The sequence below is a fragment of the Accipiter gentilis genome, chromosome 18 (assembly GCF_929443795.1).
Source record: "Accipiter gentilis chromosome 18, bAccGen1.1, whole genome shotgun sequence".
Taxonomy (NCBI): domain Eukaryota; kingdom Metazoa; phylum Chordata; class Aves; order Accipitriformes; family Accipitridae; genus Astur; species Astur gentilis.
Window position 1 is genome coordinate 7,455,251 of NC_064897.1, and position 14,010 is coordinate 7,469,260.

At 39.7% G+C, this 14,010-nt stretch overlaps 1 protein-coding gene and 1 long non-coding RNA gene across 4 annotated transcripts in view; one reads left to right on the forward strand and one right to left on the reverse strand.

Annotated features, from left to right (window-relative positions):
- The window catches only part of LOC126047619 (killer cell lectin-like receptor subfamily B member 1B allele A), a 14,348-nt gene continuing 338 nt past the window's right edge, over nt 1-14,010 (forward strand). Inside the window, exons 1-6 of one of the 3 annotated variants that reach the window (XM_049821480.1) lie at nt 1-311; nt 2,185-2,253; nt 6,060-6,149; nt 11,555-11,611; nt 12,524-12,666; nt 13,318-13,427. In XM_049821480.1, the coding sequence (XP_049677437.1) occupies nt 230-311; nt 2,185-2,253; nt 6,060-6,149; nt 11,555-11,611; nt 12,524-12,666; nt 13,318-13,427 (551 nt within the window). In that variant the 5' untranslated portion in view covers nt 1-229. Of the gene's footprint in view, nt 312-2,184; nt 2,254-6,059; nt 6,150-10,622; nt 10,723-11,554; nt 11,612-12,523; nt 12,667-13,317; nt 13,428-14,010 lie in introns of all 3 variants that reach the window. The other 2 variants (XM_049821482.1, XM_049821481.1) reach the window with 2 other exon arrangements.
- LOC126047620 (uncharacterized) overlaps nt 6,384-14,010 on the reverse strand; it is a 25,237-nt gene continuing 17,610 nt past the window's right edge. Inside the window, exon 2 of the long non-coding RNA XR_007508626.1 lies at nt 6,384-8,507. This is a non-coding gene — a long non-coding RNA (uncharacterized LOC126047620). The remainder of the gene's footprint in view (nt 8,508-14,010) is intronic.

The window sequence follows — 14,010 nt, forward strand, 5'->3', positions numbered from 1 at the left end:
AACCGCTTCCCGACAAAGGCGACCACATCAAGGCCACAATCTGACATTTAACATGCTCCTATCAAAAGAGCAATTAGAGGTAGGCTTTCCTTCTCGTTGCCGTATGACAGAAAGAGGAAAGAACTTCCGCCTGAAGGTTCGAGAGGGGACGGAGCGGTGAGTCGTCCTCAGTCCAGAGTACCATCTTAGAAACAGCAGTGAGAGGAAAAAAGGAGAAGGGGGAGCAAGAATGTCAGAAAATCTCATTTATGCTGACTTGAACTTGACTGAATCAACCAGGCCCAGACTACAGAAGGTCACTGACGTCCAAGGTAGGTCAGTCGGTCTGCACTGAGCTTTCTTTGTATTCTTCAGCCTCCCAAACACGTATTTTGAAAGAGTGCCGTGGAGCACCAAAGCCCCAAAGAGGACGAAGGAAATGTGAGGGTCAGTGCTGTGAAAAATGCACATGGTGGGGAGTCCATGTAGTGTTTTTTTTTAAAAAAAAAAAAGGGGGGGGGGGGATTGTTATAAGGTCTACTTTTCATTTGTTAAGGTGCAGGTGCGAGGGAGAGTTTTCTTGCGTGATATTAAGAGTAGTTTCTATCAATTGAGGAGATTATTCCACAGCCAAACATCAATTGGTCCTGAACCAGGAGTGTTCTCATGCATCAGACTGATTCCTGCAGCAAACCGACCGGGAGACTGAGTGCCTGGTGTTTCTGTTGTTTGAAGCAGGCTCGCAAATAGCCTGTTTCTTCTTGCTGAGCATAGTGGGCATTGCTTTGGGGTTTTTTCCTCCTGGCTTTGTCTGTACAAACTACTTGTTGAATAAATCAAGCATAAAATGTTTCATGGACAGATTTAGTTTGATTTAGTATAAATGACCTGGCAAAATTCTAACTTAAAATTTATGGTTCTTTAATGCACTAAGAATTATTGCACAAACTTTTGCACTGTTTTTGCTACATCTGCATAAAATTTCATCCTAAAATAACAGACTTCATACACTTTGTGCACTTCATATTCTTTTTTCTTCCTTTTCTATCTGTTTGACAGAAATAATAGTTTCTATTTCTTGCTATCCTGTGCTGGTCTATTGCATAAAGTGCAATCCCTTGGCATCTATTTTCAAATAGCTGGAGTTTCTAATGCCCTAGGAAGCAGTGTTTCTACTGCTGCTTTCAACAGGTTACTTCACAGCTGAATTGACAGGCACCCACAGTAGATGCCACCTGACTGAAAATTCCATTTTCCTTACGATTTAATCCGTGTACTCCTACTTACAGTTTTTATATGGTTTTAACAGCATTTTTATGTTTCTCTGCTTGCACCTTTCTGGAAAACCCTTATCAACTCTTTTCTTCCCTGTGCACACCTAATTTATGCATAGTATTTCCCAGTGATTACACATATCTTACAGAAAAGAGTTCAGACACTGTCTTCTGTCTTCTTTTCTTTTTCCTCCAGTTTTCTATTTTCTCTTTGATAATGGATTCCCTGGATCAAATACAGTGTTCACAAAGGAATGCAATTAATTCCATTAGCCAGAAGAATGCACTTAAACTCATAGAAGATGTTAACACTGTATGGTGATAGAAACAAAGGGGCTCAGTGCTGTGTATCAGGATGACTTTGAATGTTTTATAAAATTGCAACATCGTATTTCTTTCTTACTTTCTACCCCCTTTCTATGTGTCCCTCCCCTTCCTTCCTTCCCCACATGCTGTCTTCCATATTTGTTTGTATTTATTATATGAAGATCTTTTAGAGTAATTTTCACTTTTCGCACCATCTTATCATTAACTAGTCACTACTTCAAATTTAGCATGATCTGCAGTTTTCAGGTTTGCTTCAATGTTGTAGCCATTCTCACCACTCGCATATGGATATGAACTGAATAAGACAGCCAGGCAGCCTTAGACATTTTTCTCCACTTCTGTTTAGATTTGAAATGCATGTGTGTGTGCCCATGTCTCCTCTGTTATTGTCTGCACTGAAGATAACCCAGATCTGTTTCTGCCTATAGCAAGTCCTCTAAGGCGTAAATGCAATGGACAAAAATATCATTCAGGTATACTTAAACACAGTCACACAAATCAGTTGCTGTCATGTGTTTAGTATTTCTCATCATTTCAGTCATTTTTGTTCCGTTTAAGTTGTTTCTCATCCTTCTCTGTTCTCTCTTTTTTTGCCTGGTTTTAGGTACTACATATGCAGAAGTGAAAGTACAATCCCTGGACACAAATGCTGCAGATAGCTACACATTGCCCGGTGAGTTTTTAGCTGTCTGCTAAATTGGTATGGATTTAAACAATGAGCGGAGAGGAGGCTGTTCCTTCTTTTCCAAAAATGCAGTGGTATAAAACCATAGGGGTGACAGGAAGATACAGTTGTCTGCTTTACACAGCCAGAGCGGGGGGCAGTCGATGTGTTGCATTATATGCAACTAACCACTTGTTGGCGTCACTGGTGTAGGAACACAAGGCTATTTTGGGTCAGAACAAGGAACCACCTAGCCCGGCCTCCTGTCTTCAGCAGCAGCTGTAAGTGAATAACCAGAGATGAATAAGAAGAGGGTAGGCATATATGATACGTTCCTGTAATACTTTCACGTGCATGTATCTACCCAGGGACTTCCTGAGACACGTGTGTTTCTATTTATGTACCCTCAGTGATTTCTTTTCTACAGACTTGCCTAATCTCCCCTTGGTTCTATACACAGACCTGATTTCTATAATGTCCTTTGATGAGGGGATCCACAGTTCTTTTTAACCTCACACGAAGAACCAGCTTCTTTTTTTTTACTCTGAACTGGCCTCCTATCAGTTTCAGCTGATGTTCCCTGAAAGAGACAGTAAGCAGGCAAACCCTATCCATGGTCTCCATGACACTCAGGATTTTACATGTCTTCTTCTTAGTCATCTCTTTTCCATACTGCAGAACCCTAGTCCACACCATCATTTACTGCTTCCCTTCTCTGAACGTTTTCCACTATGTTTTTTGAAACAAGGGTAGTAGAACTGAATGCACGTTCGAAGGTAGAGGCGAATCATGGATTTATAAAACCACGTGGCAGATAAAACATCCCTGATTTTTGTTCATTTTCCTTCTGAATAATTCCTAATGCGTGAGGTTGTACAGTCTTCATCCTAGGAGATATTCAAAACTTGACTGTGCGTGGTCCTGGACAAGCTGCTCTAGCTGATGCCACTTGAGCAGGGAACTTGGACTAGATGATCTGAAAAGGTCGCTTCCAACATAAATGAGTCTGTGACTGTGTGGTCAGGACAGCAGACCTGAAGTTCACAGATCTCCTCTAGAACTTTTTTATTTTTTTTATTTTTAATTCACATTAGATCTGTTACCTTCTAGTCCCTGGGTGCAAAGATAGCTGCCAAAATGGCATCAGTAATCCAGCGATCTGACACCTAATGCCTCTTGGAATTTGTTAGTATATCCATTTTTTTATTTGGGCTATATGTCTTCCAGTTCATGTGGCTCCTCACAAGGAACTGCCCCGAACTGGAAGACCTACCCAGTTCTTACTCAGTCAACCTTGATACGAGGGATTAATATAGCTTCTCTACTATGACCTTAATTTCTGAATGCTTCCTGGGTAGCCTACCATCCACTGACCTACAGATCTCCAGCAAGGTACCTTTTCTTGGTGTGTTTGAAGACACAGTGTGTTTGAAACATATGTGTTCAAAACCACGTTTGAAGTCTTTTCCTTTTCAACTACTTTTCTGTTGAAGTCTTTCCCTTTTCAAGTTCTTTTCTGCCTAATTGGCTTTTCTTATTCATAATCTTTGATCTCCCAGGGTTTGTGGTATTTTCTATTTATTTCCTTCATTTAATGTCTACAGCTATGGAAAGTCAACTTCCTTTTGCCTGTTCCCAGATCATTCTTAGTAGGTGCCTTGTATTGGCCATGTGTTGCCAGGATGCTATCCTTCAATAATATATGGTGTGCCTGTATGGATTTCATTCTCTCTTAGCAGTCTTTTTCAGCTTCTTTTTGATAAGCATCCTCTCCTTCCTGTGGTTACCCTCTTTTACCCATTAGCACTCTATTTTTCCTTAGGTACTCTAGCACTATGATGACTCTCTTCCTTTTAATCACTTCCTCGTATTCACCACATATTGGGAAGCTGTTCAGTTCCCTAATCACAGGTGTTCGGAGCCATCTGGGAAGCATCAGAACATTTGGTCTGGCTTCAGTATGCAAATCTGGAAGGACACAGATTCTTGGAGGTCCTGTGTAACGTCTTCCAGGTCTGTGCAGTTATCTGATACCTGAGGGTATCTCAGGTGGCAGAAGCCACCCATTTTCAGGGTGACACCTGACATCTGAGTACTTTAGTCTAGGGTGGGACATTCCAGATCTTCCCATCTTATTTTTCAGACTTCTAGTATATGTGTAGAAGCAGGTGTGCAACAGCTGTTGTTTGCTTCTTAACGCTTTATTTAAATGACAGTCAGTTTTGCATTTTCTGCTTGACTCTGTCTACACACTGACCTTTCCTTTTCCTGAGGACACAGTGGTTTTGAAGTCACACGTAATGGTAATATCGCCCTAAACTGCTCTTTAGCCCATGTCAGCTTCCCTTTCCTCATTTTAAGAGTTACTTACAACCTTCAGCCCCTGCCAGCTTGCTCTTATTAATTTTAAACGTTACTTAAAACCTTCTAGATGTCATGTCCTGCAGCTTGACTCCCTTATAGTTAAGGTGAAATCTGTTCCTGCAGAGCGTGTGGACAGTCTGCACCAGATGTGTCCCAAATTCTTGAAGAATCAGAAACCTGGATCCTTACCCCATCTTCTCAGCCAGGTGCTAAAATGCTGCCTTTTCTTTTCTCCCTCCAGTCCTGCATAGGGTACTGGGACCATTTCTGGAATGGTCACCTTAGGATTCCTGGTCACCAACTTCCTTCCTACAAGCTTCCATTTTGCCACTGAAACTTCTCTCCACCCTTCCCAGTCTTGTTGGTAACCACATGGACTAGTGTATCAGTAGATAGTTTGCACCTATCAAACAGATTCGTTGATTAGTGCAATCAACATGTTTTCAGGGTGCAACTATTTGCAGACCAAACCTCCTCAGGCAGAAAACCTGACAGCACAGAGTTCTTCTTGAGTGGCACCTTCTTTCAAAGACTGGTTTAAAATCAGTCTAGTTTAATACTATACTAAGTATGAGAGCTTCCTAGAATTTCAATAATTCAAATAGTAATGCACAAGCAGGTGTGAAAATGAGGTTACCAGACAGAACAGACCACATATTGACTTAGTTAGGTTGAAGATTCAGGATGGCTTCCTCATTTATCTAAAACTGTTTTCTTTACAGAGCAGGGGCAATAGCAGCAACAACTTCAGTTCGGTTTTCAGATCCTAGTTGTCACGTAGACACTGTAAACTTTAAAGACAGCAGAAGGGATAAGTAGATACTAGCAGATATGTGAAGCAGGAAGAGATGGAAAGCTCTCCTTTATCTTTTAATTCAGTGCCTGATAAGTCCAGTCAGCCACCGAATATATTATTTGTCCCCTCTTGGACCTGCTTGTGCTCTATAGCATCTGGCCAGTAACCACTGAGTTGGCAGACTAACGAATACCACGGGGATTCCCTTGAAGTAAATCCTGAACAAAAGTCCATGAACACCAGTCAAAACAGATAGAGGAGATGGTTAACTCCTCTGAAAAATTTGTTTTGTTGAGGAGTATAACATGGCAGGACCTTTATCTAGTAAGTTGATTGGGTTTTGCTTGAAGAGTATTTTGAGAGGGTAGATAAGGATCCCAGTGAGCACTTAACTCTAGTGTCAAGTGCAGCTGAATTTAACAAAGTATTCTAGGCAATGGCAGAAGGGTTTAGACTGAAGGTCTGTGATGGAAAAAAATTGTGCCCACAGCGTATCAATCACAAAAACCCAAATATCTGAAGGAACAGCACTGAAGGGCTTTGCCTAACTTGAAAGAGTTGTCTCAGTGTGAGCCTGAAAAGGGCATTTTTGAAGGAAGATGAAGGGTTCCTTATCATCATTTCCCTAATCTTTATTTTTAATGTCTATCTGTAGGTAAAAGCTGTTGCACCAGAACACATGTTGCTGTATTGGTTGCTGTGATAATCCTTCTACTGGTCTTAGTGGTGTGTCTGACACTCATGTGTAAGTCCTGCTAAAAATGTAATAACTACAATAAATTTGTGACTCTTACCCACTGACTGACATCTAGGTCATAACATCCAAAACCAGTAGCAACAGAAGGCTAATTTGAAGGCACAGGACAGTAGTTTTTAACCAACTGTGGCTGTAACAAAAAATCCATAAAAGAGTCGAGTGATTTGAAAGTTTAAAATTCCAAAAGAAAAGAGCAAAAAGCCGATTAAAAAACTGACAATGTTCAAACAATAAAAAATTTATTATAGAAATGTCTTGAAGAAACAAGTCAAGATTAGATAATGCCTATTAGTATTAGGACTGCTATCCGTGAGAATATTTCAAGGCGATGATCATGTCACCAAGATTTCCATAAGACCAAACATCTTTAAATAAATATGAATAAAATCTCATTTGAAAGAGGTAGCTAATTCACAACTTAAAGGAATTTGTACCTTACTTGAATAAAAGCCCAGTACTAGGTCTCTCTGCATGTGTATCACTGAGTTCATAACAATCTTTGAACTACATAAAAAGATACACTATTTTTTTTAAGAAAGAATGCATTCTTATCTCCATCAGAAAAAACCCAAATTTTAACAGAGCCATGTGGTACTTTCCTTTTTGAATATTTTCAAGGAATCATTTTTAAGTTTCAGACGTGGTTGCTTGTTTCTTTTCATCGCTTGACAGTTGAGCAAGCTTAAGAGGTTTGCACAATCAATCACACTCAAGTCCCAGAGTTTGCCACCTACTCAGAGATGCACATGGAGAAACCCTTTGTGAAGACATGCCAAAACTTTTGAACCATTGAACTTAAAAAACAGGGTTGGGGGAGGTAATTGTTTTTTTCTTTTTCAAGGCAAAGAGTAAAGGACAGATGTCTGACAGTGCTCTGACCTTTATAAAATATAAAATACCACAGGAAGGGCAAAATCTAAGAAAAACCCCAAAACAATACAACGTACAAGGTGAAATTACCAGCGTTTGATAGATCTTTAAATCAGGAGTTGAGTGAGGAGTCATTAGGCTTTGATTCAGGTCTGGCTTCAGTTGCAGTTACTTTGCTGGGCTTTTTTGGGTTCAGTACTTCCTCAGTGAACTGAGAAAATCTAAGCTCCTAAGAAACTTGACATCTACATCAAACTTGAGAAACTAAATCAAATTAGTTTTTAATTTCAATAGCATACAGTTTTCACTTGTACTCCAAATGAAAACTGTTTTCAGTTTGACTGCTTTATTTCTAAGTTTTAATTTTATATGAGTTTTCCACACAGTTTTGTTTTGCCAAATATACCATTGTTGACAAACAGCTTGTTGAAATGAACTAAACTGTCACCACTTAGTATTGGTCCATCATACAAGAGCTCTGCAGGCCAGAAAACATTTTGCATTTCTGTTCATGAAAATGACAACAATATTACTCAGTGGAATCTGACCAGATATTTTTATGATTTTTATAGTAGTGTCATACTATTTTCTTTTTTCTTGAGAGAAAATTTATCTGTTAGTAAGTAAAAAATTGGCCCTGCAGTTCATGAGCTGGTCTTCCAAGAAAAGGCAGTCTGACTTTGTTTGCAAATATTCCTTCATATGAATTAAATTTTGCTGTTTTCTGAAACCAGGAGCTGATATCCAACCTCAAGATATATGCGTATAAATACATATATGCATGGAAAACATATGATTTCAAACTGATATTTCTGTTTTATTTTTTCCTTGTTGCTGTAGGGATTCAGTAGAAGGCAAAGAAAGTCTTGATGTTCTCAATTAGCATATGACTAAAGCACGATAAAATTCAGTGTTATGGTGCTCCAATTAGAAAATAACACATTGTTGCTTTGTTAGGTTTCAGTGCCTTTGAACCATTTTCAGTAATGCTGCTGTCTGAATCTCTCAGGCAGGTTTCAGAGTTTAAGGTGACAATATTCCAGCAGAAAATCTTGACCCACCATTTATGTGTTGTAAATTAATTTCCATCTAGTAGAAGAATCAGTAGGGTGGTGTTCTTTTTTGTAATGCATACCAGTATGCATTCGTTTCTAATTTTTCACAGAAATGTGCTTTAAAATTATATTAGGTAGTTTTAATACCAGTATTTGGTACTATTATATACAAAGGACTTCAGGGCATCTTTGTAAGCAGTACTTCAAGCTTCCACCCACAGGCCCAGGCTATATGCAAAACCCAGCTTCTTCATTTTCTAAAATGAAATGATTCTGAAATCTGCTCATATCATGGTTTCGGAAACTTTTCTTGAAGAGTAAATTCTGTTTCCCCCTCTTCCAAACATTTGGTTGCTCCTTCAAGTTCTCAGTCCTCAGCTTTGCCTTCATTATTTCTGCCACGGTTATCTGTTTTAAAAATCTGTAAAATAGAATGCGTACTTTATCATGTGTATCTCTGTATACAGGTTTGGATGTAATTCTATATACCAGAGCTTTAAGAATCTTTGTTTTCAAATGTTCAGCCATACATCTTCCCTTTTTTTTTTTTTTTAATAGTGATATCTAAGACTCAACTTCTCCTACACCAATATATTGGAAGCTAATACCGAAAAGGAACAGGGCAAATCATACAATTTAGTCTCCGCAAAATTAAACTTTTATTGATCTACTTTGATTTTTACATGCTACAGTGAAGCTTTTCTCTCACAACTCCAAAAGTGTAGTTCTTGCTTGCTATCAGGAAAGAAATGTAGATTAGTAGGACTTCCTAGGCAGTGTGTTTTTGAAGTCTGTAGTGGCTTTTACAATTCATACTTCAACAATTTGTAAAAGAGTAGTTCAACAACTGTTTTGCACCAGCTCAGTATGATCCCAGTAAAAAAAAGGCACTCAGACTCTGTAAGGTATTATTTAAAATGCTACTTATTAGAGCTAATGCTATAAAGAAAGAAAGGACAGTACAGAAAATCCTAGGTCCCTTCAGGTGCTGGGAACCCTGAGCAAAATTACAGAACCGAGGAGCTTTGTCCAGTGGCTGTTTTCTGGGAAAGCAAGTATAGTCATTTCCCAAAAGAATACTGTTATTTCATACTTATTTCCTTCTACTGCTCACTGTCTGGGTCTAGGCTTATGGAAGGAGCTGATTAATCCTTTGTACTAAAATTGAGATTCATTTATGTCACTGCTCAGTTTGGAGTTTCTGGTGGTCCTTGAAATCCTTCTGGACATTTTTGGCAGTGGGGTTTCTGAAACCTTGACGGTCTATAGATAAAACTGAAACAAGATATGTGGAGAGAAATGATATGTTGTATAAAATAAGTGTATATTTGTTAATTATTTCAATGTTGAGTATTCTACTGAATCATTTAATGTAGTAGTTGAGGGGATGTTTCAGCCATTACGGGTATTTGTAGTTGCCAGACAAAAAAATTCTATATTCTCTTTATGATCGTCATAGAGCTAAAAGTTGCTTCATTTTGGCTACAAAGAACTCTCTGAGATGGAGTTGGAGAAAAAATCCCCACATGTTAAGGGCTGGTCAGGTTGTTTCTCACAAACAGGCAAAATTGTGCTTAGTGAAAGGGTTTCCCTTTCCTGAAGAAGTTTGCCTTGCCAGTATTTTTTGTTTCTTGAGGAAATAATTAACTTCTGCAGCATTCTCTGAAAATTGAATATCTTATAGGAACAAGGGCACAAATACTTCTCAGGATTTTTGTCAATAAAAACTTGGCTACAGAAAATGTATTGGAAGAAGAGATGCTACATTTATGATAAAATAACCTATTTTTGCCAGAGGTGGGTACAAGGCAAACCCAGATTCTCTATAACAGAGGTGCTCATCTCTCAAACTCAATAGTTAGTTCTTGTCAGAATAGTTATGACTACATTCTGGTGGGCTGAACCCCTTCCAAGATATCATTCCCACTGCACTATAGGGTCTTGCATCTGTCAAGATGCATAGGTACTAGGGAAGTGGTTTTATCCCAAGGAAAGTAAAAGCTCAGGATTGCCACCTTCCTTGTGGTTAGTTGCAGTTTGGATACTTTGGATCCATCCTTTCACTACCAATTTTCAGTGTCCGGAAGAGATTAGGTGTCACGGAATCTAACGGCCACTCCACGTCTTTTCCCTCATCTTATATTTTTGAGCTTATTGCTTGTAAACAAAGTTCTTCCTTCAATATTCTGTTTCTTTCATCGTTTGCCTCTAGTATGAAATCTACAGAAATGTCAGTTCTTTCACGCTCCATGCCATTATGGTACAAGTTTCTTAGAACTTTCTTTAATTCAGTCTTTTTTTCTCATTTTATGTATATATATTTTTTTTTTAAAGGAATTTATCAATTTTGGTTTCAAGTATAAGAATTGTATCCCTACAATTTTTAGTTTAATATTTCTTTACTGTTATTATTCATCCCTTCATTGTTCAACTCCAAATAACCTCAAAAATGCCTCTTTAAACTTTGATATAGACAACTCCCAGTCAGTTGAGCTAATAATACCCACTCATGTCATGAACAATTGTGTCTTTAAAGCTGAGGTTTCCTAAGCAGAGAAGCTGGGAGAATATCAAGGTTTTCTTACTGCTACACAGAGCCAGATGGAACAACATACTCCTCCTTCAGCCTGTTAACTGTGAGTGATCCCTGAACTCCATACTTTCAACAGGATCTAAACTCTTGAGGGAGTTTGTAAACAGATAAAACCAAACACATGAAAATCACATGAGCTTCTCTAGTAAACTAAGCATAAGTTTAGTTCATTTAAGGCCACAGCTACTTTCTTCACCCTCTCAAAACTCTTTTTTTCCTTTTTCTCTGTGATAAATTCATGCAGTCTAGCTAGTCATCAGATAATAAAAATAAATTTGTAAGCCTCCCTCCACGGTGCCTTTTTCTGGGAGTCAGAAGCCTCCTGTGGAGCACAAATCCCTCACAACCACTGTGTCAGAAGAAAGAGGAAAATCAATGCTATTTCAGCCTGGGTATCTGCTTTAAAACCTATAATGAACACTGCCATCTCATTTTGGTCTGGGGGAGAAACACTGTTCGACCAGCTTCCAGCTGGGGCACCAGTATGCTCTGCCTGAATATCTCACCCCAGTTGTTTGGGGTAGGAGCAGAGAGTGACTGCAGCTCCAAACACACTTAACCAAGAACAGATTGGCTTGAGCCCTCATCTCTCAAAGACAGCTCTTACTTCTTATTGCTATAGTTGTGTGTATACTATACACCGCATTTACCGCTGCTCTGAAAATGTGCGGAGCATTTTTTTTCAAGTTCCAGAGTTAGGCTTTTTGGAAATCTGCTCCATAGTATGGTACGACAGGTTTGGGTTTTTTTCAATGGAGAAGCCAAAAGGTGAGGAGTAGGCATTCTGTGTGGGGTGATGGTGGGAGTGAGTCAAGGAGGTTCAGAAGAGCTCTGACAACGTATGGCAAAGCAGAAATTGTATTTTTTATTTCCAGACCATCCAACTGCAAACAGCCCGCCTGACTCAAAACCATCCTCTGAAGAGGCACTAGGTAGGTAATCTTCTATCATTCAAAAGACAGTTTCCAGAAGCCTGTTAGATTGCCTTTTTAGGGGGGTTCGGGGGCAGTGTCTAGATTTTGTTCAGAAGAAAACCGAACAGACAAAACCCCTGAGACCTCAGGAATAAACAACCTTATCCTGTACGCTCATAGGATGAGCTGCCAAGGCCAGAGACATTTCACATTTTAATCATCTTTAAAAGTAGTGCTTGGTCAGCACTGCATTACCGTTTCAGAGGGAAGAACCAATTACTCTCGTGCGAGTACAGAAGAGCCCATGGCTAGGTGAACGGACATGAATATAAAATCCCTTTGGTATCACAGCACTGTAGCGAGCATGATAGATCAATGTGCATCTATTGCTTTTCAAATACCCCTCCATTCCTAGCATTTTACCGAAGTGCACTTCCCTTTTGCTCTTTACGACCTGCTGGATAACCAACTAAACTCTGTCAGGCAGTCCCCGTCTCCCTGAATCCTATCACCGTTTCCAGGTCCCGTTCTCTGTTCCTCCCAGTACCCAGCCTGGCAATGGAGAGAAATGTTCTGTCTTTCAGTTGCATCACTATTGCTGTGTTTTGCAGCAGGCAAAGAAGACATTTGAAAACTGAAACCTGCTTCTTGCCCTGACCATTTCTCTTTATCTCCTGAGCAAAGATTTAAAAGGCTGGATAATGTTATCCATCATTCTACTTCTCTGACTCATGCCTAGTGACTCTTGGGCTGGGATTAGCTACAGGGATCTTAGACTGGCAGGGATCCTTGGTAGTCTGGTGAAAATTTTAAGTAGGACCATACAGGTACTTTTCTGGCTGTAACTTACTCTCTTACCTTTCTATTGTAATAGGATCCTTTCGTTAGCGTTAACATGAATTTTTTCACACCTGTTCTTCCCTCCTGCAGGCTGCCCCCAAGACTGGGAACAAAATGGGGAAAAATGCTACTTCTTTTCTCCAGTGCAGAAAACAATTGACTGGAACACCTCCCGTAAAGAATGTATTGACAAAAATTCAGACCTGGTGATCATTGACAGCCAGGAAGAGCTGGTGAGATCTAAGTTCATGGGGCTGCTCCTAGGGTTGTTTGACCTGTATGCCAAAGGGATGATGGGTTACACTTGTGTCTTCTCATGTTAGATGTCTTTGCGGATCTATAATCTACTGCTAGCCACATACAGCAAGCACCTCTGTATGGTAGCAAACACTTTCACAGTAAGGTGCATCTTGGTGCTTGAAGTCTTGCATCCAGAAGCTTCTGTCTCCAAGCATGCTCCCATGGGAAAAAGCAAACTCTCTGCCTAGCTGACTTATGTTTTAAAGGGATTTAGCACACAAATCAAGACCAACAAGTTGAACAGACACTTATTTGTGAGAGCCATTGCTCTGACAAAAACTGAAAAGGCTTTCCCATCACAATCAGAATAGAAAAGTGTCTCCAGGTAACATGTCTCATCTGGCTAACTACAATGTATAGCTTTAATGGTATCACAAGTGTATTATTCTGTTTAGTCTATTCCTAAAAGCCCGAGGAAGACAGATGAGATTAAAAATGGAAAAGTTTAGCCTCTGAAGCTGTGGAAGGAGATGGTGTGGCTGGATGCACACAGTTCTGTTGGCTATTTAGCACTAAGATTTCTCTGCACCTCTGGTGAAGAAAATGTAATTTTAATGTATTATCATTGTTTGTTTCCTTTCTAGAATTATCTTTTTTCACAAACAAGAAGTTATTACTACTTACTTGGTCTCAAATTCTCGAAGAGCGAGAAGAAGTGGAAGTGGATTAACAACATGGAACATAAACCAGACATGTAAGCTTATTCCAGCAAGTCACTGTGATACAACGTCTGGAACTAGTAAAAAGGAAAAACCTGAGCCAACAACAGGGAGTACAAGATAGATCAGGGACTGCAATCTGTAGCAACCCGATTCCTTGAGATTCGGGTGCTTCAGCATATCCCTGTGACAAGCCAAAGGGAGCCTATAAATCACGTGGGAGCACAGGCATGTCACATCAGGATGGCAAGAGAGGACACAGCTGTGGTTCTGGTGGGGATGGAGGAATCTGACTCGGTAGCGTTCGATGGGGAAAGAAAGGATATAACAGGCAGGTACAAGAAAGACCATGATGTCAGCACCATTGAATGGAGGCTACCAAAGCAGGGGAAGGTTTCTGGATGGGAAAGCATAGCTCATATACTTTTGTTGAGGTCTGGGGAAGAAAATGAAGGAATGGGAGGAAGATTCCAATAAGGCAGCTTCTAATCCCACTGACAATAATATAGCTTAGCAGCAAGGCCAGATGCCACTCTGTCTTTCACGGAGGCGATATTGTCTGCATTGCGTCCAGCTAGGTCAGGAATGCAACTAGATCTGACTTTCTCTCCCTGTTCA